Here is a 26,702-nt window from a genome sequence, read left to right as displayed (position 1 = left end):
ATTCATGTCTGGCATATGCATCATCAGTAGTTCCATTTCAATATAGAAACCCATAATTTCACTTTATATTTTGTCCATATGCATCATTTTTGTGGCTGCACTTTGTCTATGATAAGGTATTATAAGAATGCATGCTTAATGACAGAAACCATAATATGTTCCATATATAGTACTTTATGGTTATTGTAAACTGGCGTTCGACACACATTTATGATTTAGATCATTAATGGCTGTTTGCATCACCGATATGACCCCTTGCATCACTTTTTAAAAAACCAGTGACACACTCCTTTACAGATTCCCTTTAGCTCAGCTAATTCAAAGAAAATCAGAAAACCAAATCTTTAATCAGGACAGATTCACATTCTAAATAGTGAATAGGATTTAAAGGCTTTCTTGTGACCAGAATCTGCTACCTTGAATTACCACTTAGGTAGGTATTACTTTTAGGAGTAAGAGTTGTAGAATCAGGGCAGCAGTAAACTCAGCATAACATATGTTTCTAGTCTATGTTTTAATCCTTTTCAATTGATTAATAGATGGATTGCGTCTTCTCATTTATCTTTTATTTCTTTTAGATCAGTTGGTTTCTTTGTTTCCCCTCTTTGTTCTTAATTGCTTGCTTTTCTTCATCATTATATAGAGAGTGCTTGATGTGGTACAGACATATAGGAGGTCAGCATGAGTTTGCAATCTCGGTTTAGGACTCTATTCAGCCAATCACATCTCTTGCCTGTCACCCCTTAAAGCGCAGGATTCCATGACTTTCTCTGGTGCTAGGGTGGTGTAGAATGTCAAGACACACCACCCCCACACCTGTGTATGAAAGAGGTCCATTCTAATGACCTCAGAAGGAGTCAGCCCAGGGTGGTACTGAGGGCACATTGACACCCACATGCAGGGACAGTCTCTCAGGGATAAATGACTCATTCCACATCCTCCGTAAAGTGAAACACATGCTTTCTGTGAATCCCTTTTGGTTTCACTCATTCACTCATAAAGAAATTGTTTTCATAGAGAAGAGACTGATTGCAGCAAAGGAGCGGGCACTAGCAGCAGTAAGCAGGATGCTAATCTAAGTCCATCTTCAGTGTTCATCTGTGCCCTAGTGAAATTGGCTTACCACTTATGTGAGTAGGCACTACGCCATCCTACCACATGGGTATTAGAATGGGTACCCAAGTGATCATGTGCATACATTGACTGTGGGCAACAAGGGCAGGATTCCAAGCCCAGGAATGTGGACACAGCTGCATGTCTTGCTCATGTGGACATATTCAGTAGTTAATGAGCCATGTCAACAACACAGAGATGGATTCACTGAGCGATCAGCCAAACTGCCTCCACCGCTGTGCACAGTGAGTTTTTTGCATCTCAGGGACCAGAATGTGTGTTGCACAAGGACTGCGGAGGAGAGGGAAAACAACAATCAGAGATTTCATGATATTGCTTTATTCATTTTGTCACATTCAAACCCTGTGAATCACCATCATTCTTGATGTGGGAAATAAGCATTTAAAAGGTACCATACCAGGTATGTGATGCAGCATTGTGTGTGCTTTTTATGGCACATACCTGTTATGCACTGTGGATGGGAACTGGTTAATATTAGAAATGGTCTGGCATTGAGAACCCAGACCCTGGAAGAATTCAGATCTTAATCTAGCTCTGAACTATGCAGCTCATGCCAAGTTCTAGTTATTACCCAGGGCTTTAGGTCTCTCCACTGGAAACAAAGAATTAAAATATACCTAAGTTAGGATAAAAACACATTAGCATGCAGTGCTTTGGATTAGGCAATATTGGTCAGAAATGTATAATTCCTAATGTAAAGTCCTTGGAGATCTGGACCTTGAACTGAAAAAGAGTGTGGTTCATATTAATAAAACATTGTTCCAGTTGGATCTAGATAAGAAACATTTGAAGAAATTAAGATGTTGGATAAGATTTTACCTACGCTATCTCTCTCTGGAACTGATTTAATGTTATTTCTAAATACAAATTCCATTACCCATCAGCTTAGAATTCCAATGATTAAACAATGCCAAAGGGCAAAATCTGGAGATGGTTGAAATACTTCTGTGACTTATGAACATTTCTTGTATACCCAGGACTAAATATGTAAGTGCAGGCAGTGGATTAATTGTAGAGCAAAGCACCTAAATGTATGGCATGTGAAACATGAGGGGGAAATAGCTTGTAGTTTTGGTTATCCTATCCCAAGAACATATTCTGAAAACACCTGCTATTTGCTTCACACTGGTACATTCCAATGGGAAATTACTAACCAGAAGTACTTTAATGAGCCCCAGAGATAAAATTTATTTCTGTCACAGATGGCTGGACAATGTCTAGAGAGGTGTGAACTTCTCCAGAAGCAGAGAAATCACTACATACTAGTACTGAATTGTACGCTTGTGTGTTATGCAAGGCGACATTATAACAAATCCATGTAGTACAAAAAACAACAACGACTGTGTAAATCAGACACGCACATGAACCTGGGACTAGCACCTGGTCTTTCAGATCCAAAATCACCAGCCTCTACCACTTAAGACAAAGGAGAACTGTATCTACTAGTAAGTCCCTTAGCCTCTGTGTGCCAGCCACTAGATGGCTGTATAAGACATTCATAAAACACGCACAGAGCTGTAAGGGGTTTGTGTTACAGAGCCAATATACCCCACGCTGCACAATGATGTGACCCAAGAAGCGAAGAAGCCTTCAGCTAGGACACAGACTGTGCTAGACATGGACTATGCTAGAGTTGGAACTGTGTTAGCTAGAAGTCTATTTAAACAAATATTTTACCAGCAGGATACCAACACAGTGTTCTAGGCCACATTTTGCCAAACTGTGCTACAGAATGCGCTCTAAACCTTCAAGGTTTCTCTAGTTCCCAGTGGGTCCTGCTCCCACTTACTCGTTCCCCACCCCGACAATGCAGTGCTCTCTTCCCTTCCCACCTGAGTCCCCTTGGGTTTTTTTCCCCCCCTTCTTAATTTGCAAGCCAAAAATTACTGAAGCAGCTAGAATGAGTTCAGAAAGTACCCTGGACCACCAGCTGCCTCCTCTCTCCTCTGCCTGCTTTACCATGCACCACTTTATAAAGTGTTTTGAGATTTGCAGATGTAAAATTCTAGAGAAGTTCTAAGAAAGCACTTCAGGGCAGGGACCCTTGTTTGGAAAGTGCCTAGCACAGTTTTGATTGGTTAAGGTATAACTAGGCAGGTATAGCTATTTACTATATAAACTGGGGTCCAAGAAGGAGACCCGCAGAAGGAACAGAATAAGAAGCAGGAAAGACCTGGAAGAAGAAGAACTCACCTCTAAGGCACAGCCTAAGATCAGAACTGCTAAGAATCCTCTGCATGACCATGACGTGCAGCAACCAGAATACAGACAAGAGTGACCTTGCCTGGCCAACAGGGAAAGTCCGCCTGCATGATCAGGATTGGTGAGCATAACATTTTGCTTGTTAATTGTTAATAAATAGAGGAAAAGTATATCACTGTGTAAGGCTCTTTTGCTGGTAAAAGGACATGCAAACCCGTAAAGAGTATGCCCTGAGCCCTAGGAATTAGGAAAGGGACAGGTGGGTACTTAAATTAACCAGATTATGCACTGAGCCCTGGGAGCTAGTGACCCTGAGCCCTGGCAATTGGGAAAGGGTGGGTTTGTCTAAATCAAGTGGGTTACGCCTTGAGCCTTGGGAACTGGGTAAGGGTGGGTGCCCTAGTGCGTGTGTAACAGAGAATTTGTGTGGGTAACAAGTTTGGGTGACATCATACACTAAATAGTGAAAAAAGATAAATAAATAACTAAGCAAGTGTGTGTGTGTTTGTGTGTGGGGGGGTGTTATGATCCAGGCACACACACAGACACAGACACACACGCATTAGATAAAATCATAAATTACTCTTGCTGGAAGGTTGCAATCTAACACTTCTTTATTTCTTAGAATTCAGAACAATAACACACAAGAACCCAAAACAGAAAGCACAACCCACTCCACCTGACTCTAGCCTGGCTCTCTGATCACTGACTCTGCTGGGCCCACATCCCTTGCTTCCTTACAAAGCCCTCTAGTCTGCAGGCAGGACCAGAAATAACCTCTAAGCATTTAAAGTGAGAGCTTACAGTTTTAACACGATTTATAATACACCACCATGTGTTTGGTTGCAACATTTAAAACAAAGGGGGATAGGCAGAACACAACAGCCAGAATGCTGGAAGAGGGAGACAGGGACAGACTTGGCCAGAGAATCTGATGGCTAATGGTGCTCAGTACTATGACTGCAGTTCTGGAAGTGGAGCTTTCGCTGAGGAGCTTTGCTGTTGGTTTTGCCATTATTGTTCAAGGTAAACAGGACTTGTGTACATGATGGGTGAAATTTGGCCCTATGTAGAGAGGCAGCACAAGGCTTAGGTGTTAGGATGAAATTCAGCCCTGAGCAGAGAACCAGCATAAGGTCTATGTCTTGTGCTGGCTCTCTATATAAGGCCAAATTTCACCCTCTGTCAATAACTTCTCTCCCAGCAATGAACAAACCTCCTCCAAAGTCCCAAACACTGCCTATCCCTCAGTGGAGGGGACAATAGTGTGTTAGGGTGTATGCCATACTGACTTCTTGTCAGTTCCCCCTTTCCCCCCAAGATCCTTGGTCTATCTGTGCTTTAATATATTAAAATACATGTTGTCACCCTAGACTTAGCTTTTGTGGAGAAGAGGAAAATGCTCGCTCTCCCAGGGGGATTCTCAGTTCCCATCTTTTGTGCATGATTCCCTTCCTCCCCCTGCCCATACAAGGGTGGTATCATCAAGCACTGAGAGATGATACTTGAAGATACCAGGTTAACTCCATTTAGGTTGGAAGCAGTGCATTTCCTGCTATAAATGGAGGGCTGTTTCCAACTGTAAAAGTTTTGAGAGTTCTACCCTGCAATTGTTTTGTTCCTTGTATATAGTGTTTAGAGATGGGTCTCAAACCAGACCCGTGGATCTGAACTGATGGGGAAGCTCAGATTCAGGTCTGGATTCTGCATCTGGCCCCTGTGTTGACAACGTGAAATACTAGCACTCCAAACCACCTTTGGAATGGTCAAATTGCAGATCTGGATCCTAATCCTGTGACTCAGGCCCATTATTAGATTTTTGAAGGGAGAACGATATGTGAAGTGAAAAAAAAAAGATATCTGAGATAGGGCTCCTCTCTCAAATGTAAACAGAGTTAAATTTGTGTCATGAAGCAGTGGGCTTAGTTTTCTAAAGGAGGCATGGTTCCCAGAAGGAATTACATAAATATTTATGAAAATGAAGCAGGAAATATTTTCCCAGGGTAGGACACTTATTCAGTGCTACTCAGGTCAGCAAGAGCTGGAGGCTATTTTGTAAGTCATTCACTGGAACTGAATCACTGCCTGCTTGTTTGCTGGGTTCTGTTCTGACACAGGAACAGGCTGCCCTCTGACTAACACAAATTATGAAACAATTGCAGCTTTTCCCTTTATATATATATATATATTCATATCTAACAGAACTTGGAATTCCTTTTTTTTAAAACAACCCCAATGTTTGGCAGTATCTATATGTGTTTCCATGGAAGCCATAATGGTGACATTAGTTAATATCAGGCCTTTCATGGAGTCTCATGAGAGTATTATTGTAGCCAACAGTCATTTTCAGTAAGAGGAAAAACTTGAAGTGCTCTGTGGCCAATTGCTTGAACTGACAGTAGGGATGAAATTAACCTAGATTTTCCTGTTAATGTGGTGTGATTCCTGGGAGATGTGAATAAGCGTGAAGAGGGCCTGTTGCTGCATATTTTATACACCCCACTGAAGTGGGCTTTAAGTAAGAACAGACCATATATTATTTTCAGGCCACATGTTTGAAGAGCTATAATAAATGTAGGTGTTGATCTTGTAAATCCTTGCACGCTGCATAACTAGGGACACAAGGTTGTGACGTCCCAGTGTAAGTGTGAGCAGAGGCTAAGCGTAACTTGGATATGCTTGAACAATGCAACATAAGCAAGGCCAGAATGGATATTAGGCCATTGTCACCAAGACGGCTGGGTCACGTGTAACCTCTTGAATATCATGTTGGAAGTTATGTGAGACTATTGCAGACTATCTTAAAATCTCTATTTAATTGACTGTACAGGCAACAAGACTTGGGATGAATTCTTGTCATCAGCTGTAAAGTGCAGTTCTTTCTGGAAGCTGTTTGCCAATGCTCATAAAGCTGTTTGCCTACGTTATTCCAGTCACTGCCCGAGTCTCTGACTGGAATAACGTAGTGCAGAGCTGCTGTTTACAGACTACAGCCAGATAAAGCAAATGTTATAAAATATGACATGGTGTCAGAACACAAAGGGTCAGATTTTAAATGAGAAATCAATGAGAATTAGGCACCTAAATCCCAATCTGGGCCTAAAAGCTTTAAAATACCTTCCCCCCGCCCCGTCTCTTGTGTGCCATATCACACCATTCTATTTCCCTCTATTCTTTCCTTCTCTAGTCAGTTTCAAGCTTTGACAGTATTGGAATTAACTTAATATCTGGTATGGCAGGCTGGAAAGTCTTGTCCTCAGATACTGTGGTAGTAGGGGCCATGTAAGTACCATCGGCAGACATTTTGCCTTTGAACACCTGCAGATCCTAGTAGTTGGTCAGTACACGTATAGGGAAGCTCCCTGAACTATTGAAGTCTTGGGCTAGAGCTGCTGCAGGTGGACCCCGAGCACTCCGATCTGAGTCTTACCTCCGGTATAGGCAGTATGTGTAAAGAGCTGAGGCCAGTCACAGTATGTGGGACTGTGCTAATCAATCAAGTTGGCACTAGCATCTGGCCACCCATATGGCCACCCATATGGCCTCACCCATAACTATTTCACATTTGGGGACAATGTATACCTTCAAATCAGCGGCACTGCTATGGGTACCCACATGGCCCCACAGTATGCCAACATTTTTATGGCTGACTTAAAACAACGCTTCCTCAGCTCTCGTCCCTTAATGCCCCTACTCTACTTGCGCTATATTGATGACATCTTCATCATCTGGACCCATGGAAAAGAAGCCCTTGAGGAATTCCACCATGATTTCAACAATTTCCATCCCACCATCAACTTCAGCCTGGACCAGTCCACACAAGAGATCCACTTCCTGGACACTATGGTGCTAATAAGCGATGGTCACATAAACACCACCCTATACCGGAAACCTACTGACTGCTATTCCTACCTACATGCCTCCAGCTTTCACCCAGACCACACCACACGGTCCATTGTCTAAAGCCAAGCTCTACGATACAACCGCATTTGCTCCGACCCCTCAGACAGAGACAAACACCTACAAGATCTCTATCAAGCATTCTTACAACTACAATACCCACCTGCTGAAGTGAAGAAACAGATTGACAGAGCCAGAAGAGTTCCCAGAAGTCACCTACTACAGGACAGGCCTAACAAAGAAAATAACAGAACGCCACTAGCCGTCACCTTCAGCCCCCAACTAAAACCTCTCCAACGCATTATGAAGGATCTACAACCTATCCTGAAGGATGACCCATCACTCTCACAAATCTTGGGAGACAGGCCAGTCCTGGCCTACAGACAGCCCCCCCCCAATCTGAAGCAAATACTCACCAGCAATTACATACCACACAACAGAACCACTAACCCAGGAACCTATCCTTGCAACAAAGCCCGTTGCCAACTGTGCCCACATATCTATTCAGGGGACACCATCACAGGGCCTAATAGCATCAGCCACACTATCAGGGGCTCGTTCACCTGCACATCTACCAATGTGATATATGCCATCATGTGCAAGCAATGCCCCTCTGCCATGTACATTGGTCAAACTGGACAGTCTCTACGTAAAAGAATAAATGGACACAAATCAGATATCAAGAATTATAACATTCATAAACCAGTCGGAGAACACTTCAATCTCTCTGGTCATGCGATTACAGACATGAAAGTTGCGATATTACAACAGAAAAACTTCAAAACCAGACTCCAGCGAGAGACTGCTGAATTGGAATTCATTTGCAAATTGGTTACAATTAACTTAGGCTTGAATAGAGACTGGGAGTGGCTAAGTCATTATGCAAGGTAACCTATTTCCCCTTGTTTTTTCCTACCACCTCCCTCCCCACTGTTCCTCAGACATTCTTGTTAAACCCTGGATTTGTGCTGGAAATGGCCCACCTTGATTATCATACACATTGTAAGGAGAGTGATCACTTTAGATAAGCTATTACCAGCAGGAGAGTGGGGTGGGGGAGAGAGAAAACCTTTTGTAGTGATAAACACCCATTTTTTCATGGTCTGTGTGTATAAAAACATCCTCACTGTATTTTCCACTTTATGCGTCTGATGAAGTGAGCTGTAGCTCATGAAAGCTTATGCTCAAATAAATTGGTTAGTCTCTAAGGTGCCACAAGTACTCCTTCACAATGACCAATGTACCTCATTACAGCTCAGTCACCACTGAATTCTCTGAGCAAACGTTTGCCTGCATCAGTTCCCCAATCACTGTTTACTGCTGAGGAATATCAGACAATTGCTGGAAGATTTCTCAGCACTGCTGAGCAGATTCTGCCATTCACATTGGTTTGCCAACATGCCTCTTTAAAGCCCCCCTCAGAACCAACTACACTAACTTCCTGCTCCTACACCATGGGTGTCTTGTGCTTAAATGGACTTTATGCCCCCAAAATGGAAGTGAAGTGTCAGAAAAAGGGCAAGGATAAACAACACACATTTACAACTTACGAAGTGATAGGCACAGTTCACAATGCAAATCACCCACAGTCAAGTTTATTCCAGGGGCAACTCCATCCACCCACAATCACAATTCTTATTCTTCCTGCATTCCCCTCTAGCTATGGTGTATTTGTTTTCATTCCCTCCATCTTATTTAGACTGCATGCTCTTTGGGACAAGGATCTGTCTTCTTACATTTCTGAAAAGCACAGTGCATGGCACAATAATAAAGAGAGAGGGAGTGTTTGTTTTGAAACAGCATGGTAACCCATGACAAGACTGGATATTGGAGGCGAAATCTTCACCCTGCCGAATCAGTGGTAATTTTCCAATGTGGCCAAGATTTCCCCACCACGTGCTTGAGATCAAAGGCCTCCAGCCATCAAAAAAGAGTAGTGTCTTGTGTAACTGCACACTTCTGTATGGGAACACTTGCTGCGATGTTATCTGTCTGTCAAAAGCTTGTAGGGCTATAAAATTAATTTCTCTTTAAATAATGAGGAAAGCATCTGAAAAGGTATTTCTCCTCTTTAATACGTTTTCGCTTAGGATGGGCATAAACAAACGTGTGTGTAGCCAGCAATAAATTGCTCAGCTCCAACAAATTGGCCCCCCCTTCAAGAGCAGCTCTCCCCTTATTGAGCTAAAGTCATCCAGGATGTAATGGGACAAAAGTTAGTAGAGTCCCACCAGAGATTAATATGAGCATCCATCTGCCTTTGCTCCCCAGCTGCCATGATTCGTTGATGTTCTTACTATGTTTTTTATCTAATTAAGAGCTAGAGCCTGCCTTTTTTGGGTAGGGTTGCTCTGGGAAAAGGTGCACCGTGACCACACAGTAAACAGAGGCCCCAGGAAGAATTCTTGTGATTGCCAGAATTCCTCCAGGGAATCACACACTAGTTCCTCTAAACAGGGGATTTTACACCCCTTTGTCTCTGAGTTTGAGCTTCAAACCCACAAACTCAGAGCAAAACTCAGAGAACCATGTCACACAAATCAAAACCAGCACTAACTGAAAACCTCTTTTGCAGTGCAGCTGAGAAAACAAAGACTGAATGGGCATGGAGCATGAACTACTCCATTGCCTATAGAGATCATCTCTCCTGGCTGGCAATGGGATGCATGGGGTAAAGGCGGGGTGGAGAATTTTGCACTGCTATTGCTCAAACTTTACCTCTTCTGTGGCTTCAGTCCTCAAAGTTGTCCTTCTGGATCTTGTCCAGCAACAAAGCCAGGGAGGCCACAGAGCAACCACTACACCAGTTTCGAGGCCCTAATAGCAGCCATGTCCTGTGGATTCTGGCTGGCAGATCAGCTTGGTTCACAGACCCACTGCTCACACCCATCTCTCACCCTTCCCTCTCAGTCCTCCACCATGCTGCATGGAACCACCAGAGAATTCTGCAGCATGGCATGCAGGAGGTGTGAAGTCCCATTCTATGACTTCTCCTTGAAGCAGAGCTGCAACCATTCTATTGCTTTTGGGGGTTTTGGCAGGCTCTTGTTGGTATATGTCCCTTACCTGTTAGGACGAGCATAAATTAATTTCCTTACCTAACAACACAGTACAAGCATCTTATAATTAATTGACATTCATTTGGATAGAAAATCAAAGTCTTTCTCTTCTGAATGAATGGAGTGTTGGGTTTCCCCATTATAAGTGTAAAAAGAAAAGGCTAACAAAAACAGAGAGAGCCTCATATATCCAAGACATTTCCTCTGGCCAATCAGCTAAATATTTCACAACTAAAAGATAAATTGGAATAAACAGCTGTCACTGTTAAATAAATATTCTGGACAATGTATCATCTGTGCAGGATACAAAAAAACTAACACATCAGTGACCTCCTTTTCCCCACTTTATTTAGCTTTCTTTCAAATGTAAGCTTCCAAGTCTTTGCTCTGCCTCATTTAGTGAAACATTTATTTTAGAATCAACTTGTATTTTTCAAGACTGGAACAACGAAAGGCATTTCCTGAGGAACTGCAGGGATGAGCAGCATGAAAGGACAACAGTGGAGGACATGTGGAACTTTAGTAGTGTTCTTTATTTTTCAAGTTCAGATTTTTGGTTTCGATGCTGACAATCAACCTGCAACAGACATCTGTTCGACACACACCATTTTACCTGGACCAAAAGGTGAGGAATACCAAACTGCTAGTTAATACCAAGCTGATCAGAGTTGAAATTCTGAGCCATGAAGGGATTTGTGGTGTGGGATGTGCCTCACCAGTGGGCTGGAGATGAAGGATCTGAAGAATTGCAGACCAGGCCAAATGAAATTTATAAAGAAAGGGGAAAGAAGGGCTGCAGTGAGGAGACTTGAGAATTGTGGAATTTTTAAAAAAAGTTACTGGAACCAGCTCCTGCACTTCCATATAAAGTGTTTTCAAACTGGGGTATGCGTACCCCTGGGGGTACATAAGCTCTCGTCTGGGGTACATTGGAACAATTCTGTAATGGCAGACAATGCATTTTATTTAGTAAGACTTGGCAATCTAATCAACGTTTAGTCTCCTTTCAATTAAAATTGCAGCCACTGTGCAACTCAGAATCAGAGATATTTTAAATGGTGGGGCATGCTCCCCTAGGGAGTGCAAGGAATGTTTTGGGGGGGCTCTGGCCAGCCCTGCATGGCAGGGCTTGGAGAGGGAGCACCACCGCCATCCCCTGACTCTCCTCAGCAGGCCACCCAGCCTGTCTGGGTCGGTGGGGGGGGATGCAACCAAAAATTGTAACGCACACAGGGGGCTCAGCTCAAAAAGTTCAAACTCAAGTTACCGCTCGGCCCCCTGAATGTTCCTCCATGCCCCCCAGAGGGGCATGCCCCATAGTTTGAAAACCTCTAGAAGCTGTTACCAAATGGAAGGCAGAAATCTGTGGGGAGCAAGTGACCCCATGTACCCATCCCACACATCACCTCTACCTATCTTAGAAGGGGGTATACGGTAAACTACATTATTTGAACACCACTAATATAAATTAAATATCTTGTCCACATTGTTTCAGCTAAATCAGATCACTCCTGTTCAACTTACGTGTTCCCAGGCAGTTGATATACAAAATAATAACACCGTGACTTCCCTTAAAAGCAAGCATTAACCAAGAGACAGCTCATGGTTACGCTAGTTGTTTCTACACTTAGGGGGAGAATACCATCATGTGGTCACTGTTTATAAATGCCTACTTATAGATATAATGATCAATGGCTCCATGGCTAGTTGGCAGCCGGTATCAAGTGGAGTGCCCCAAGGGTCGGTCCTCGGGCTGGTTTTGTTCAATATCTTCATTGATGATCTAGAGGATGGTGTGGATTGCACCCTCATCAAGTTTGCAGATGACACTAAACTGGGAGGAGAGGTAGATACGCTGAAGGGTGGGGATAGGATACAGAGGGACCTAGACAAATTAGAGGATTAGGCCAAAAGAAATCTGATGAGGTTCAACAAGGACAAGTGCAGAGTCCTGCACTTAGGACGGAAGAATCCTATGCACCGCTACAGACTAGGGACCAAATGGCTCAGCAGCAGTTCTGCAGAAAGGGACCTAGAGGTTACAGTGGACGAGAAGCTGGATATGAGTCAGCAGTGTGCCGTTGTTGCCAAGAAGGCCAATGGCATTTTGAGATGTATAAGTAGGGGCATTGTCAGCAGATTGAGGGACGTGATTGTTCCCCTCTATTTGACATTGGTGAGGCCCCATCTGGAGTACTGTGTCCAGTTTTGGGCCCCACACTACAAGAAGGATGTGGAAAAACTGGAAAGCATCCAGCAGAGGGCAACAAAAATGATTAGGGGACTGGAACACATGACTTATGAGGAGAGGCTGAGGGAACTGGGATTGTTTAGTCTGCGGAAGAGAAGAATGAGGGGGGATTTGATAGCTGCTTTCAACTACCTGAAAGGGGGTTCCAAAGAGGATGGATCTAGACTGTTCTCAATGGTAGCAGATGACAGAACGAGGAGTAATGGTCTCAAGTTGCAGTGGGGGAGGTTTAGGCTGGATATTAGGAAAAACTTTTTCACTAGGAGGGTGGTGAAACACTGGAATGCGTTATCTAGGGAGGTGGTGGAATCTCCTTCCTTAGAAGTTTTTAAGGTCAGTCTTGACAAAGCCCTGGCTGGGATGATTTAGTTGGGGATTGGTCCTGCTTTGAGCAGGGGGTTGGACTAGATGACCTCCTGAGGTCCCTTCCAACCCTGATATTCTATGATTCTATGGTGGTCACTGCAGCACATATCAGACTTGATCTAGGAGCTCCTGTTGAAGTCAATAGGGGCCTCACCGCTGACTTCCACGGGATCTCAGTCAGCTCTTTAGCATATCATTCTTTCACCTCTAAGACACTTTGCAAATAACTGAGGCCAAATTCCATGCATCGGCTTATGCAACTGAACCCCTGTAACCTAACTGAAGTCAGTAGAATTGCCTAGGGTGTGAATCAGCCAGGAACTTAGCCCATAACAAAGAGATATATCTTGCAGTGGCAGTTCTAAAACATTTATTCCAGGCAATGGCTATTGAAGCTCAGACTGCTGCTTCCTTGTTAGGAATTCATTATATTTCTCCGTAGGCTACAGAATAGGGGAACAAATGCAAGTGATTTATAGTTTAAATAGAAAAGAGACTTTATCAACACAAAAACATTGCTGAAGGCTCATTTGTTTTTTTGATGGATTATTCAAATGAATGTTGCTTAAAGTACCATTTTTAATCATCACATTCATTTCTTTAAGATTGAAGCCCGATGTTTAATCTTTGCTGAGGCAGTATAAACTCAGGGAGCTACAATGAAACCAGAGGGAGTGGTACAAGTTCGTTTAGTTATTATCTGAATAATGGAAGCGTACACGCTTGGAAGAGAGAGTTTGGCTGACAATAAACTTTGCAATTCAAATATGCCTGAGTTGGCTATGTCTACACTAGAGACCTTGCAACAGCGCAGCTATACTATTGCTCATGTAGCCGGTCTACCACATAATGAAACCGCCTCCGATGAGTGGCGGTAGCAGGACAAGCTCTCCTGCCAACACAGTGCTGGGCACACTCCCACTTATGCCAATATGTCGCTCAGGGGCGTGGTTTTTTTATGTTTTGCTGACATAAGTGGTAGTATAGACATGGCTTAGTGACACCATATCATGAATAGAGCTAGGATATACGTCCAGGTCTCAGACTTTTTCCCTTGGTCTCATCCAGCAGGGACTAGGAGCACTCAGTGTAACTCAAGCCTAGTAATGAGCGAATCCAGCAATTGTGATGTTCAGTCTCTGTTGTTCTGGGCCTGAATAATGGGTTGGCATGATGACACCAGAGGAGGGGAAGAACAAAAGGAGCATATTGAGGGGATGCTTAATGCTCCTCAGAACTAGAATATTACTATTTCCAAAGGACTGAATGGCTCAAGACTAGTAATTGGACATGGAGCTCATCACCTTTAAGTCACTGCTTCAAATCTCCTGCCAAACAGGTGACAAATGACCATCTGACAGCATTCTATACTCTATGGGAGATGAATCTGTGGTCTCACTTCAGTTCCTAGTGGACAAGAGCCCATGTTAGAAAAGTCACAGGTGGCTTTTACTGGCATGACAGCCTTATCTGCAGTCCAAGTGAGAATCTAAAGACTGAATGGAACAATGTCTGAACTTCCCCCTTACCTGTAGTCAAGTCTCTCAAGGTAAGTGATGAGGCACATTGGCCAAAGAGGGCATGAGAAAGTTTGCAGTACTGCTGCCCACACTGTACCTGTCCTGTGACTAGAGGACTCCAGACACCAGATATTCTAGCTGTTAACAGCACTAAATCCACCAACAAAACTTTTCTACTGTATTTCTAACTGTAGTATCTCAAATGAAGGCTTCTATTGCTTTTAGCACCGACATTATTTTTCTTTAAAAATGCTGTATCTGTGGGGCAGCCTGTTTTCCAGTCTTCAGAAAATAGGCAACTCTCCAGCTTCCTAGTCAGTTTGCCCACATTTAATCCTTTTACCATCTCCTTTCCTCTTCTAGTGGCAGGCATCATAGCATAATTTATTCTGCTGAGAGATCACACAATATGCTGGGCAATCACTTTGTAGCTGTGCCACTCACAGGCTTTGTGCCTCTCCTGTGACATAATCTACCTTCACTGTAAGTAGGTGCACTGAGTGCCTCAGACCCTATGGCTCCACATTAAATTGAAGCTGTACTGGGCACTTGCATTACTTTAAAGTCCACGTTTCCTACAGGAAACAGCAGTAAGAACTTACATTTTCCCATGCGCTCCGTGTGGAAACCTTTGTTCAAAAAGGGCCAGTTTTCACCCAAAAATTATTTGCTCAAAACATTGGTAACTTTTTTTACACTCATAACAAGAGATGTCAAATTAATTACTGAGGGAGCACAAGGGGATATGAGTAATGGGGTGAAAATAAATGAGGGGAAAGTTAGGCTGAATATCAGAAAAAAAGCCTTTATGACAGAGAGTTATTAGGCTCACAGGGAAGTGAGGCAAAACGAGGCCTTGAAAAGTTGACTGGACAAACACTAGACAATGTACTGGAGGGAATGATTCTGCAGTAGGGATGGACTAGAGGGCCTAATAAATCTTTACCATCTTTAATTTCTATGATAAAGCCCTTGAGTTAGTATCTATTAGAACTGTTTGTTATTAATAACTTAATAGACATTAAAGCCTGACCTCTAGTGGTCATGAATTATATCTACAATGCATGTTTTAATGACTGACTAATTTAGTATTCCTGTTTGTTTTCTCCATCTTTCTGTTCACACACCCTTTTTTCTACTGTTAGTGCATACAGATCTGTTATAATTTTTTAAAGCACTATATGAGCAGATGACCAACCTCTGCATGCATGCTAACACACAGACACATACATGAAGAAGCAGGCAAACTTCAACTGGTTTCCAGTTTCCCCTCCAATCTAAAACTCAGCTCAGGTTTGCAAAGAAGGCTACTAATCCTTTTGATGAATTTGAGCATAATGTTACTGCAGTAACATAGCATAATTTACTGTGGTCCCACCTTTCTGAGAAGGTTTCATCCCTGATAAATTCTAATAGGGTTCTATACAATTTCTTCAGAATAAACCTATAGAATGTCATCAAGATTGATGACCTCTCTATAGAATCTGTAAACTCACCGATGAAATTTAACAGCAGATTATAACCTCACTACAGAATTCTGTATTTTGGGCCAAAATCTCTATAAGAATTTGAAAACTTTGGTCAACACAGTGATTAGTGATTTTGGATGCCCAACTTGGGAGACATTAAAGGGATCTGATTTTTAGAAGGGCTGAGCACACAGTCTCTGAAAATTAGGTTAAGGTGCCACAACTTGTACCCCCCAAAAATTCAACATTGCTAGCCAGTTTTGAAAATTTAGGCTACTATTCAGGATTAAAAATTAGAAGACAAGGGCCAATTCCTGGATTCAGTTGATGTCCTGAAGGGGGAAGACTACCCTAACTACACACATAGTAGGCAACTTAAGAGGAAAAACTGGACCTTGCGTACAGTCCCAGACAGAAGCAATGCAAACACTGCTGTCTCTCACTTGGTTTCACTGAAGACATCAGCCCAAAGCAAAGCCCAATGGATGCAAACCCATACAAAAAGAAGCCAGGATAAAATTTGCACAAACCTCTAATTAAACAATCCAAGTTTCATCCAGTTTGAGCAATGAGCCTCTGAACTGGACATTGTGATCAGTACTGTTATTAGTGGAATGTGGTTTCTAGATTGATGTGGTTGTTTATGCACCATCAGTAAAAATTACACAGAAAAAAAAGTGTTTCATGAGAACAGTGTACGGAGCGGTTCCTTAAGCACATGTTACAGCCAGTGTGCACCAGGTCACTTTATTACCCTCCTGACATCTCTGTCTGATGAGATAAAGTCACTGACATTTCCCAGACAGCATCTGTATTAATCAAGTCTAAACTAGTAGGACAAATTGAGCCAAAAAATTTCCACAGAAACCTTCTGGGATCGCTTCTGCTGCTTCTTTCTTTCTTTCTTTCTTTCTTTCTTTCTTTCACAATAGCCTGTTCTCTCACACGCCACACCCCACATCATCACCAAGGGATGTTTAGGGAACTTTAAGCCTCCCTTGGTTTTTACAGTCGTGACCTCTCTTGGTTGCCTTGTGTCCAATGGTTCCTTCAGTGTTCCCTCCGCTTTTGTACTTTCCTTGGCAGTCTCACAAGTTTCCATCCTTGGCCTCTTCCTTTTTTCCCTGCACACCCTCTCAGAGTGATACCATCCTTTCATACAGCTTTAGCTACTATCTCTGAACTGAGGCCCCATAAATCTTGCTCCCCATTTCTGGGATGTCTCACTCTATCCAGTCCCATATCTTAGTCTGCATGTCGCACCATCAACTTAAACCTAACCTGGCCAAAAGTGAACTCCTGGCCTTTCTTTGAAACCCTCTTCTCATTTCCCCTCATTCTCTGTCACTGTTAAATGCATCATGATACCAGGGGTAATCTTGGTCTCCTTCCTTTCCCATGCCTCTCGCATGCAAATCCTATCACTTCTTCCTCAAAGACCTGACCTTTTCTTTCTGTCCAGACCGTTACAATTCTCACCCAGGCCCTTATACTCTCCCATCTTGATGGTTATAAGCTTTTCTCTGTATCTTCTGACCCCCCACAGTGCCCTCCTTTAATCCACATAAAATTAGGCCACTAAAATCAAATTTTATGCCAATCTGATTACATCAACTCCTCTTTGAACCCTCTACTAGTTCCCCTTTTCCAGCATATCAGGTGCAAGTTTCTTCTCCTTGCCTTCATGACCCTACTTCTACTACTTACCCAACTTTGTCTCTTATTACCTCGGTAGGACAGCGGCAGGCCTGGTTTCTGACAGAGACTGAGATTTTCCAGAAGCAGATTTGTGTAAACACAATTACTTAGTATGACATGGGCAGCAGTACTAGAGAACACCATAAACCGCACTGTTGGCTGCTTTTACTGTACAGAAACACATAACGATATAGATCTGCCTAGGTTTTCATATTTCTAAAGCATCTTGTCACCTCGTATCTGGGCAAAAAGGAACTAATGTCAATGTTTTAATGTGTCAAATCATGTTTAAATAATAGATCTCATTTCTCTAGAGCTTTTCATCCGAGGATCTCTAAACACTTTACAAAGTTAACATTTATCAGCATTGTACACCCAGGGTAGCTGGGGCAGTAAGGGCCAAATTCAGAACTTGATGACTACCCCACTGCAAATGAGACCAGAATCTGGCCAGGAGAATTAACCAAGATCAAATAGTGATTCAGGGTAAAATCAGAAATAGAACCTAGATCTTTTGAGTTAAAGTGTATGTCTACACTGCTGGGTCTCTGGGACCTGGGCTTGTGGACTTAGTGTTTCCAAACCCATGCTTGAGCATCCACCCTGCATTGTAAACATAGGTTTACAGTTACTGGACCTTGGTCTCACAGCTGTGCTAATGCATCCATACTGCACTAAGCAGACCTTTGGACTCGGGTCTGTGGCTTGCACTATGCCCACACTGCAAAATGACAGGGCTTGGTCCTGAGTCACAGAGGGACATGAGCTCTGACCCAGCCCCCTGGCAAGATCCTAGGACCCAAGATCCTAGGACCCTGAGTGCTTGATGACCTGACTCAGACTATTTGTCTGTGGACAGAAGAGGGGGTTGGGCTAAAACCTGAGTCAGAGCCTGGAGTTCATGTGCAATACCCCTAGTCTCAGTCTGTAAGCACTGGGAGCCTGATTTTTCAAAAGTGCACTGCACAGCTGCTATTGACTTCTTTTGGAGGTGGAGGTGCTCAGTGTTTCTGAAGACCTGGCCCTAGACCATGCCAGCTCCCTAAGATCTCAATCCAAGTCCTATAAAGTCCATGGGAGTCTTTCCAGGAACTTCAAAGGGAGTTGGATTAGGGCCAGGATGAGAATCTGGACTGGAATGAAATCTGAAGAAGGATACAGGGAGTTTCCCTCTAGCAATATATATATATATATATATATATATATATTTTTAATGTTTTCCTTTAATTATTCTGACAAATGTTGCTTGTAAACTCTCTGACGTGGGTCAGTGCTTCAAAGTAACATTTACTGTGGTCTCCGGTACTGCTGTCCATCTCTCAGCCTTACTTCCTGAGCTTACACAATTCTCTTTCTGGAAAATCTCAAACTCTGTCAGAAACCAGACCTGCCACTGTCCACTTTTCCTGCTGAATATATAAATGACCTTACCACATCCTATAGGCTGTTCTAACCTGTGTTCCCTGTCAGCTCCTCATATGTTTGAGCTAAAAAACCCTATAATTTCAGAAGTTACTTTCATCCAATTTCTTACGTATTTGGAATCTTGAGAGCTCTTTTTCTCTCTGCTGTACTCCGCATGTAGTGTATGTGCATTCTTTTAACAGAATATCTACCTGAGCGAGGTGATATATATAAACTCAGAACATGAAGGGCCGGATTCTCTTATCACTTACACTGGTTTTACACTTACACTGGTGTAACAACATTAGTTTGACTCCCCATGCAGACCAATGTAAATCATGAGTCTGTGGAGTAACATTATGAGGGCAGTGACAGGAGAATTAGGCCAAGAGTTACACCTGTGTAAAACACATGTAAATAAGAAGAGAATTGGGCCCAATGTGTAAATGTTTTTTCTGTTATTTACCAAAATATCCCACCCAGAGGCCCAGGTTCTCAGCATAGCTATATTAAAGTCAACACTAGCCAAGGATCTGGCCTATTGATCCTCATGGAAATCAGGAGTAAAGCTGGTCAGGAATTTTTGTTTGGAAAATACCAATTTGTTGAAACAGGTTTCTCCAGGTGGAACCAAAGAGCCAGAGACGGGAATAGCCCAGTTAGGGCCCTCACTTGGCATGTGGGAGACCTAGCACCTGATTTGGAGCCAGATCTTCATCCTGAGTCTCCCGCATTGCTGGTAAGTGCCCCATCCACAGGGCTATTGAGGCAATCTCTCCTGTGGGAGTGTGCCATTGTATAGCTAATTAAACATGCGGGGGCGGAGGGGGGAGGGGCGAGAGCAAAAGTGATCACCTACACTGTAGCCCAAGGGCTTGGACACTCATCTATGCTGTGGGGAAACCCAGGTTCCAGTCTCTACAGCCCCATGGGATGTAATCATGTATTCAAAATGAACAGCTCCAATCTGAGAAAAATAGATGGTATAGCCTGATGGGTTAGCTTGCCTGGGATGAAAGCAGGGACTTGAAGTGAGTTATTGGCTATTCAAGAAATGGAGCGGGTGTTTCTCTCTTTTTTGTGCAATGGGTTTTTTTTGGTGGGGGGAAGGGGTGTTCTCACCTCCTCAAACACATTTCCTGCTGTGTCCATTTCATCCTGATGTGGAACAAACAAAACTTTCAGAAACTTTGAAATTCTTTGCAAACTAGGATGATTGTTTTCCAGCCAGTCCTAATCAGCAGTAACTCTACTGAAGTCAATGGGTATAGACTAGGAGTTCTTTAAACTCTGAATGGGTATAACTGGGCTTCTATCTACTAACTGGGAATGGGATAGGAGTGAGAGGAGAACAATAAAATGATATTTTTTTCTCTTTAACTGTTATTTCTATATTGGCAGTGCCCCTTTAAATTGCACAAAGGTTCTACTGATTGGTAATGCTCAAGCCACTTTCTTGGGACTGTTTTGTTTTTTACCTCATTCCTTGTCAGTTACAAGAAGAGGTGATGTGATGGTTGTTAAAGGTCTCTAAGTGCTTTTTTGTAGCTTTTGCTCTCCTGGTTCACACAAATGCAAGAGAGCTGAGCAACTTCCTGTTCAGTATGTTCATTTTAATAGCTTTGTATTTTAAATTAGTGACACATGGCAAGTGGATCAATTTGGTGGAATACCAAAAGGGTACAGAAGACATAACCGTGCTTCAGCTTGATGCACTGAAGTGCCAACACATAGGGGTAGAAGAAAGTCACCTCTGGGCAACCGTAGTTTAAGGAGACAATTGGTTAATTGTGATAAAACTGAACCTACTACACAGCCACCTTTGCCTCCATCCCTGAATACCACCAAGAGCAGCTCAGAATGTAGGCCTTAGCCTGTAAGCTCCTCGGGGCAAAGACTCAGTCTTCTTTTTCTGTAAAGCAACATGTACTGTACAAAGAAAAGCAGTGGGATGTTAAAGCGGCAAAGAGTCCTGTGGCACCTTATAGACTAACAGACGTATTGGAGCATGAGCTTTCATAGGTGAATACCCACTTCGTCGGATGTATGTCATAGGATGTTCTGATCTCAATCCAGAGTTGTGATTCAAGCCCCTCTCTGATGTGAACATAAATATCATTTGCAATGTACAGGCTGAAAGAAGGTAAGGGGATAAAAAGACGCAGGTGGCCTGTACATATTAAATCACAAGAGATGATGAGGGACTTGCTCATTTAAAGAAATGCATCCATCCTAGTCCTTCCAACACAGTAACAAACCACAAGAGGGCAGCATCACTTAAGACTTCACATTTCAAATGGAAACCGCCACAAGTACTCCTGTTCTTTTTGCGAATACTTTCAAAAGAGGAGCGGGGGGGAAGCAGGGGACTTAAATTCGTAACTCTGCTAGATACTAAAAACCATGGACTGAACAGAGACACTGGATTTATGGCTTAGTACAACAATCTGTAACCCACTAAGCCCCTTGTTTTGGCGTACTGCAGAGCCACTCTACATTGAATGGTCCCTTACAATATGTGTTAAGTTTCAGAGTAACAGCCATGTTAGTCTGTATTCGCAAAAAGAAAAGGAGTACTTGTGGCACCTTAGAGACTAACCAATTTATTGGAGCATAAGCTTTCGTGAGCTACAGCTCTCTTCATCGGATGCCATCGGATGCTGTAGCTCACGAAAGCTTATGCTCAAATAAATTGGTTAGTCTCTAAGGTGCCACAAGTACTCCTTTTCTTTTTGCGAATATGTGTTAACTACTTATTGTGCTAAACAATCTGTTTGACCTTGCATTTTGTTGTGACGCTGGGAGTTCCTTTCCCAGACCTGAAGAAGAGCTCTGTGTGGCTCAAAAACTTGTTTCTCTCTCCAACAGAAGTTAGTCCAGTAAAAGATTGTACCTCACTCTGCTTGTCCTTACTTCCTCGTCCAGGCTTTCCTTGCTTCACAACAGCCCATCTACGAGTTAATTAACAGGGGGAATGGTATGGAAAGTAATCAGAATTAATATTCAACCGTTATAATCTCAAAGCTCTTTATAAAGGCAGGCAAGTATCATTTCCCCCATTTTCTAGAGAGGGAAACTGAGGCACAGTTTAGTGAACTGACTCACCTCAAATCATACAATGAGTTGCTGGCAACTCTCAGTCAAGTGCCCCACACAAGATCACAGTTAAACCATTGACAGCCCAGAACTCTGAATGCATGCTGCTCATTAGGTACTCTGATACAGAAGGAACCATTGCAGCTTTTATCACTCTTTGGGAGGACTAGGGGAAAGTACCTGACAATGACACACATTCTACGGAGCAGTGACCATCTTTTATTATGCGTGCACAGTGGCTAGTGCAGTGGGGCCGTGATGCTTGATTGATGGCCCCTAAACACTGCCACAATACAAATAATGCCAACATTCCCACTAAGTCCACGGCTGGACCCAAAGGCTGATCTGGATCTCTAAAGGGCCTAGCTTCCCGACCTGTATCTGTATTGGCTTTATGAAGCACCTTTGCAGAATCACTGCAGAGATCTTCAAGATAAAGGTTCTTCAATGGTCCCTTATTTGCTGATTGAAAGCCATGGCATTTCTATATTTGTTTTGTGACAACCAGTTTTAAAAATCCAAAACAATGTTTATGTAAATGAGCATAATCCCCATCCAGCATATGCATGGCAGGCTCTTGTGCAAAGCCACCTTTAGGAGTGAGTTGAGGTTTGTCTTTATTCTGCTACCTAAGCAATTAATTAACTTAAACAAATCCATGGGCATGGACTGAAGTTACTTACTGCACTCACTGACAGTTTAGCACGTTCCTCAGCCATATTTCCTCCCAGGCTGTTTATCCCCAGGAGTTCTCGTCCCTCCCTCTAGCAGATGTTCTCGCTTTAATCTCAGCTTGACACTCAACCTTTTATTTTCCTTATTTTGAGCTAATGAGCGCTGGTCTGGCTGCTGGCATAAACCACCAGAGTCCCAAAGCTTGACATGCATCCTGTCAAAGCTGGTCTCAATTGCATATCACTAGTTTATTCACAGAACCAAATCTAAAAACCTGCCTCATATAAAGAAAGTGCAAACTTCATTTCTCTTTTGGCACCATCAGGTATAGTTCAGAAACAAATGATATGAGATCAGAGCAGGGCCCAACTTCCCAGCTTATTTCCCACATTTTCATTTGGCTCAGTTGCTGGTTGTATTATTGACCTCCCTATCACTGACAAGGCAGATTCCATTTTTCTCTATTTGCTGCGATATGTAGCTGTGTACATCAGAGGAGAAGTTTTGGGTTGTTGTTTTAGTTTGGGGTTATTGGTTTTTTTGCTGCTCCAGACTGAGCCTCAGGAGATCTGGGTTCAAGGCCTACTTCTGCCCCAGACTTTTTGTGTGACCTTGAGCAATTCAATTATCCGGTGCCTCTGGTTTCCATCTGTAAAGTGAGATTATTTCTGCCACCATTTGTCTGCCTTGTCTACTAAGAGTGTAAACGCTTTCCTGCAAGGCTGTCTCTTACTACTGTATGTACAGCACCCTGTGTGCAATGGGGCTGTCATAAATATAAAGAGAAGGGTAAACACCTTTAAATCCCTCCTGGCCAGAGGAAAAACCCTTTCACCTTTCACCTGTAAAGGGTTAAGAAGCTAAGATAACCTCGCTGGCACCTGACCAAAATGACCAATGAGGAGACAAGATACTTTCAAAGCTGGGGGGGGAGGGGAGAAACAAAGGTTCTCTCTGTCTGTATGATGCTTTTGCCACGACCAGAGCAGGAATGCAGGTCAGAACTCCTGTAAAAACTCAGTAAGCAATCTAGTTAGATATGCTTTAGATTCTGTTTTGTTTAAATGGCTGATAAAATAAGCTGTGCTGAATGGAATGTATATTCCTGTTTTTGTGTCTTTTTGTAACTTAAGGTTTTGCCTGGAGGGATTCTCTATGTTTTGAATCTGATTACCCTGTAAGGTATTTACCATCTTGATTTTACAGAGGTGATTCTTTTACTTTTTCTTTAATTAAAATTCTTCTTTTAAGAACCTGATTGTTTTTCATTGTTCTTAAGATCCAAGGGTTTGGGTCTGTGTTCACCTATGCAAATTGGTGAGGATTTTTATCAAGCCTTCCCCAGGAAAGGGGGTGTAGTGCTTGGGGAGGGTTTTCTGGGGGTCGGGGGGGGACATTTCCAAGTGGTCACTTCCCCTGTTATTATTGTGAGACACTTTGGTGGTTGCAGCGTTTAACCTAAGCTGGTAAGAATAAGCTTAGGGGGTCTTTCATGCAGGTCCCCACATCTGTATCCTAGAGTTCAGAGTTGGGAAGGAACGTTGACAGGGACCCTGATCTTACTTGGGGTATCTATGTGATACGGAAGTAAAGTTCAAGGAACTTACTGCTGTGGGCTTTCCCTGCAGACAAATTTCAGAGGCATGTGTGGGAGTATTTGCAAAACACAAATTTTATATTCAGACACACATACAAAACCTGTTTCAGAGTAACAGCCGTGTTAGTCTGCATTCGCAAAAAGAAAAGGAGTACTTGTGGCACCTTAGAGACTAACCAATTTATTTAAGCATGAGCTTTCGTGAGCTACAGCTCACTTCCACAGTATGCATCCGATGAAGTGAGCTGTAGCTCACGAAAGCTCATGCTCAAATAAATTGGTTAGTCTCTAAGGTGCCACAAGTACTCCTTTTCTTTATACAAAACCTGCTGAGGGTTGATGGGTTGACTTACTGGGATCTACAGTTTGCTCTATTCCAGTTTCTACAGCTATCGATCTATCTACCTGAAGGTCTTATCCTGTTGTCCATCACCACAGTATCTGAATGCCTTCCACATAAAATCACTAGAAACAGCAAAGGCCCTAGTGCACTGTGGTATTTCTACCTTTTTGGAGTCACAGCTCTGCTTGGGATAGGCCTTTATTTTGTTTTTTGGGTGGTGAGGGTTTAGAGGCAGAAGGGAATGTGAATGTCATTGTTATGGTGGGAAGGTTTTTTCAAAGCAGAACGTATTGCAGCATTTCCAGAAGCCAGTCAGACACTGGCTGGACCTGCTCTCCTCTGAAGTTTGTCCCATATATATCCACTGTACCTTCAGAATGACAACTAAAGAAGCCAGTAGCATCAGACAGTCAATTTTACTTTTGGAGAAACACATGGTAATGTTTATTGGACTGTGTGAGCTGGAGCATGATGTTTTATTTTATGCTTTTTAAGGGGATGACGGTGAAAAAGGAGATCAAGGGGAGGTTGGAAAACATGGAAAAGTAGGCCCCAAAGGACCAAGAGGTACGTGTGGTAGTTTTGACAGTATTAATATAAGAATATTAATACAAATTAAACAGAACAATATGCCAATTGCTAGTAATGATAATGCTTAATACCTTGGACTGATGCTGTACCAAGAGATCTCAGAATATTTTATAAACATGAATTGATTAAGGCTAACAACATGCTAGAATTACTATTAATATGGGTATTACTATTACTGTGTTATACCATAAGAAAGTCACAACTCATGATTGACTGAAAACAGTTGTGTGACAGGCCAATAAGTTTCTGTTGCTGACTTCCTTCTATTGCGGCAGTTCATCGTGACTGAGGCGTGTGGAAGATTGTTAGCCGATCAGATCACATATGCACATCTTGGCCTCACGGCTAGTTCATCAAAAGTAACCTGGGCCCTAATTTAATCTCCTCCTCAGAATGTGAATGAGAGGAAAAACTGCAACATGTCTGAAATGTATGGCTATGATGGAGGGATTTCCATTTAGCTCTGATTAGGAACATTCAAAGCCACATGTAACAATACATAGCCTGACTTCATATTTCAACATACATCAAGGTTTTATTGTCCCTTGAGTCAAATACCGCCTTAGGTGAAATCTAGGCTAAGAGTTACCTCTAGGTCAATAAATCTTGACATTTATCTCAACAGAAGCCAATATCTGTGGAATTTTCAAATTTACAGATGAGCACTGATGCATAGAGGCCCATATCTCAATAGTATTTAGGCTGCTCCCATCCATTGAAATCAATGGAAGTAGGAGCCTAAATATCTGTAAGGATCCGGGCCAGAGAGACTAGGTGAATTACCTACGGTCAAACAGCAAGTCACTGTCTCAACTGGGACTAGAGCCAAGGACTCTCAGCACTCTGCTCTATTAGACACACCCCCTCCTTGGATAATGAATAGTACAACAGCATTCAGAGGCAGAGACAAGTGCTGCTAATTACAGAGTTAGAGTAAAGCTTATTTGGGTGTCCCATCTCATACTTTAACCAGCTGTTTTTGCAATACTGATGCATACACATGTTCATTCTCCCATTTGGCAATGGGCTAAGTATTTCAAGATGCTAATCCATAGCGTTGTTTTACATTTTATAGCTAGAATATTTTTAAAAATTCTATTTACTAGCTGTTATAATGAATACATCCTCTAATTCTGTATATACATGGGCTACATAGGACCATGCGTGACATTGCTTCAAATCATAAAATAGTGACTGGAGCAGAGCAGAAGGAAAGGGATCAGTTAACAAGTGTGTTTATTAAATGTTTTTGTGGCATTAAAGTCATATGTGCAGATGCAGAGCCCAGAAAACTAGGAGCTCATAATTTAGCCAGCCAATTTGCAACATAAAACAATGGCAAGTATAAAGGTGTGTATTACCATCGGAAAAATCCTGTAGTGACATTCAGCAAAAAC

The 26,702-nt window shown here is 42.6% G+C and overlaps 2 protein-coding genes across 4 annotated transcripts in view; one reads left to right on the top strand and one right to left on the bottom strand.

Moving 5' to 3' along the window:
- The window catches only part of TNFRSF11B (TNF receptor superfamily member 11b), a 91,054-nt gene extending 87,619 nt beyond the window's left edge, over positions 1 to 3,435 (bottom strand). For both annotated transcript variants that reach the window (XM_074943914.1, XM_074943916.1), the window contains exon 1: positions 3,328 to 3,435. The gene's annotated coding sequence lies outside the window, so the exon portion shown is untranslated. The remainder of the gene's footprint in view (positions 1 to 3,327) is intronic.
- Positions 3,257 to 26,702, top strand: part of COLEC10 (collectin subfamily member 10) — a 36,662-nt gene continuing 13,216 nt past the window's right edge. The window contains exons 1-3 of one of the 2 annotated variants that reach the window (XM_074943918.1): positions 3,257 to 3,457; positions 10,713 to 10,920; positions 25,210 to 25,281. In XM_074943918.1, coding sequence (XP_074800019.1) covers positions 10,773 to 10,920; positions 25,210 to 25,281 — 220 coding nt within the window. In that variant the 5' untranslated portion in view covers positions 3,257 to 3,457; positions 10,713 to 10,772. The remainder of the gene's footprint in view (positions 3,458 to 10,712; positions 10,921 to 25,209; positions 25,282 to 26,702) is intronic. The other variant, XM_074943919.1, reaches the window with a different exon arrangement.

The sequence above is a fragment of the Natator depressus genome, chromosome 2, assembly GCF_965152275.1.
Source record: "Natator depressus isolate rNatDep1 chromosome 2, rNatDep2.hap1, whole genome shotgun sequence".
Taxonomy (NCBI): Eukaryota; Metazoa; Chordata; order Testudines; family Cheloniidae; genus Natator; species Natator depressus.
The sequence above is the reverse complement of the archived record's forward strand: the minus strand, read 5'-3'. Positions and strand labels throughout refer to the sequence as shown.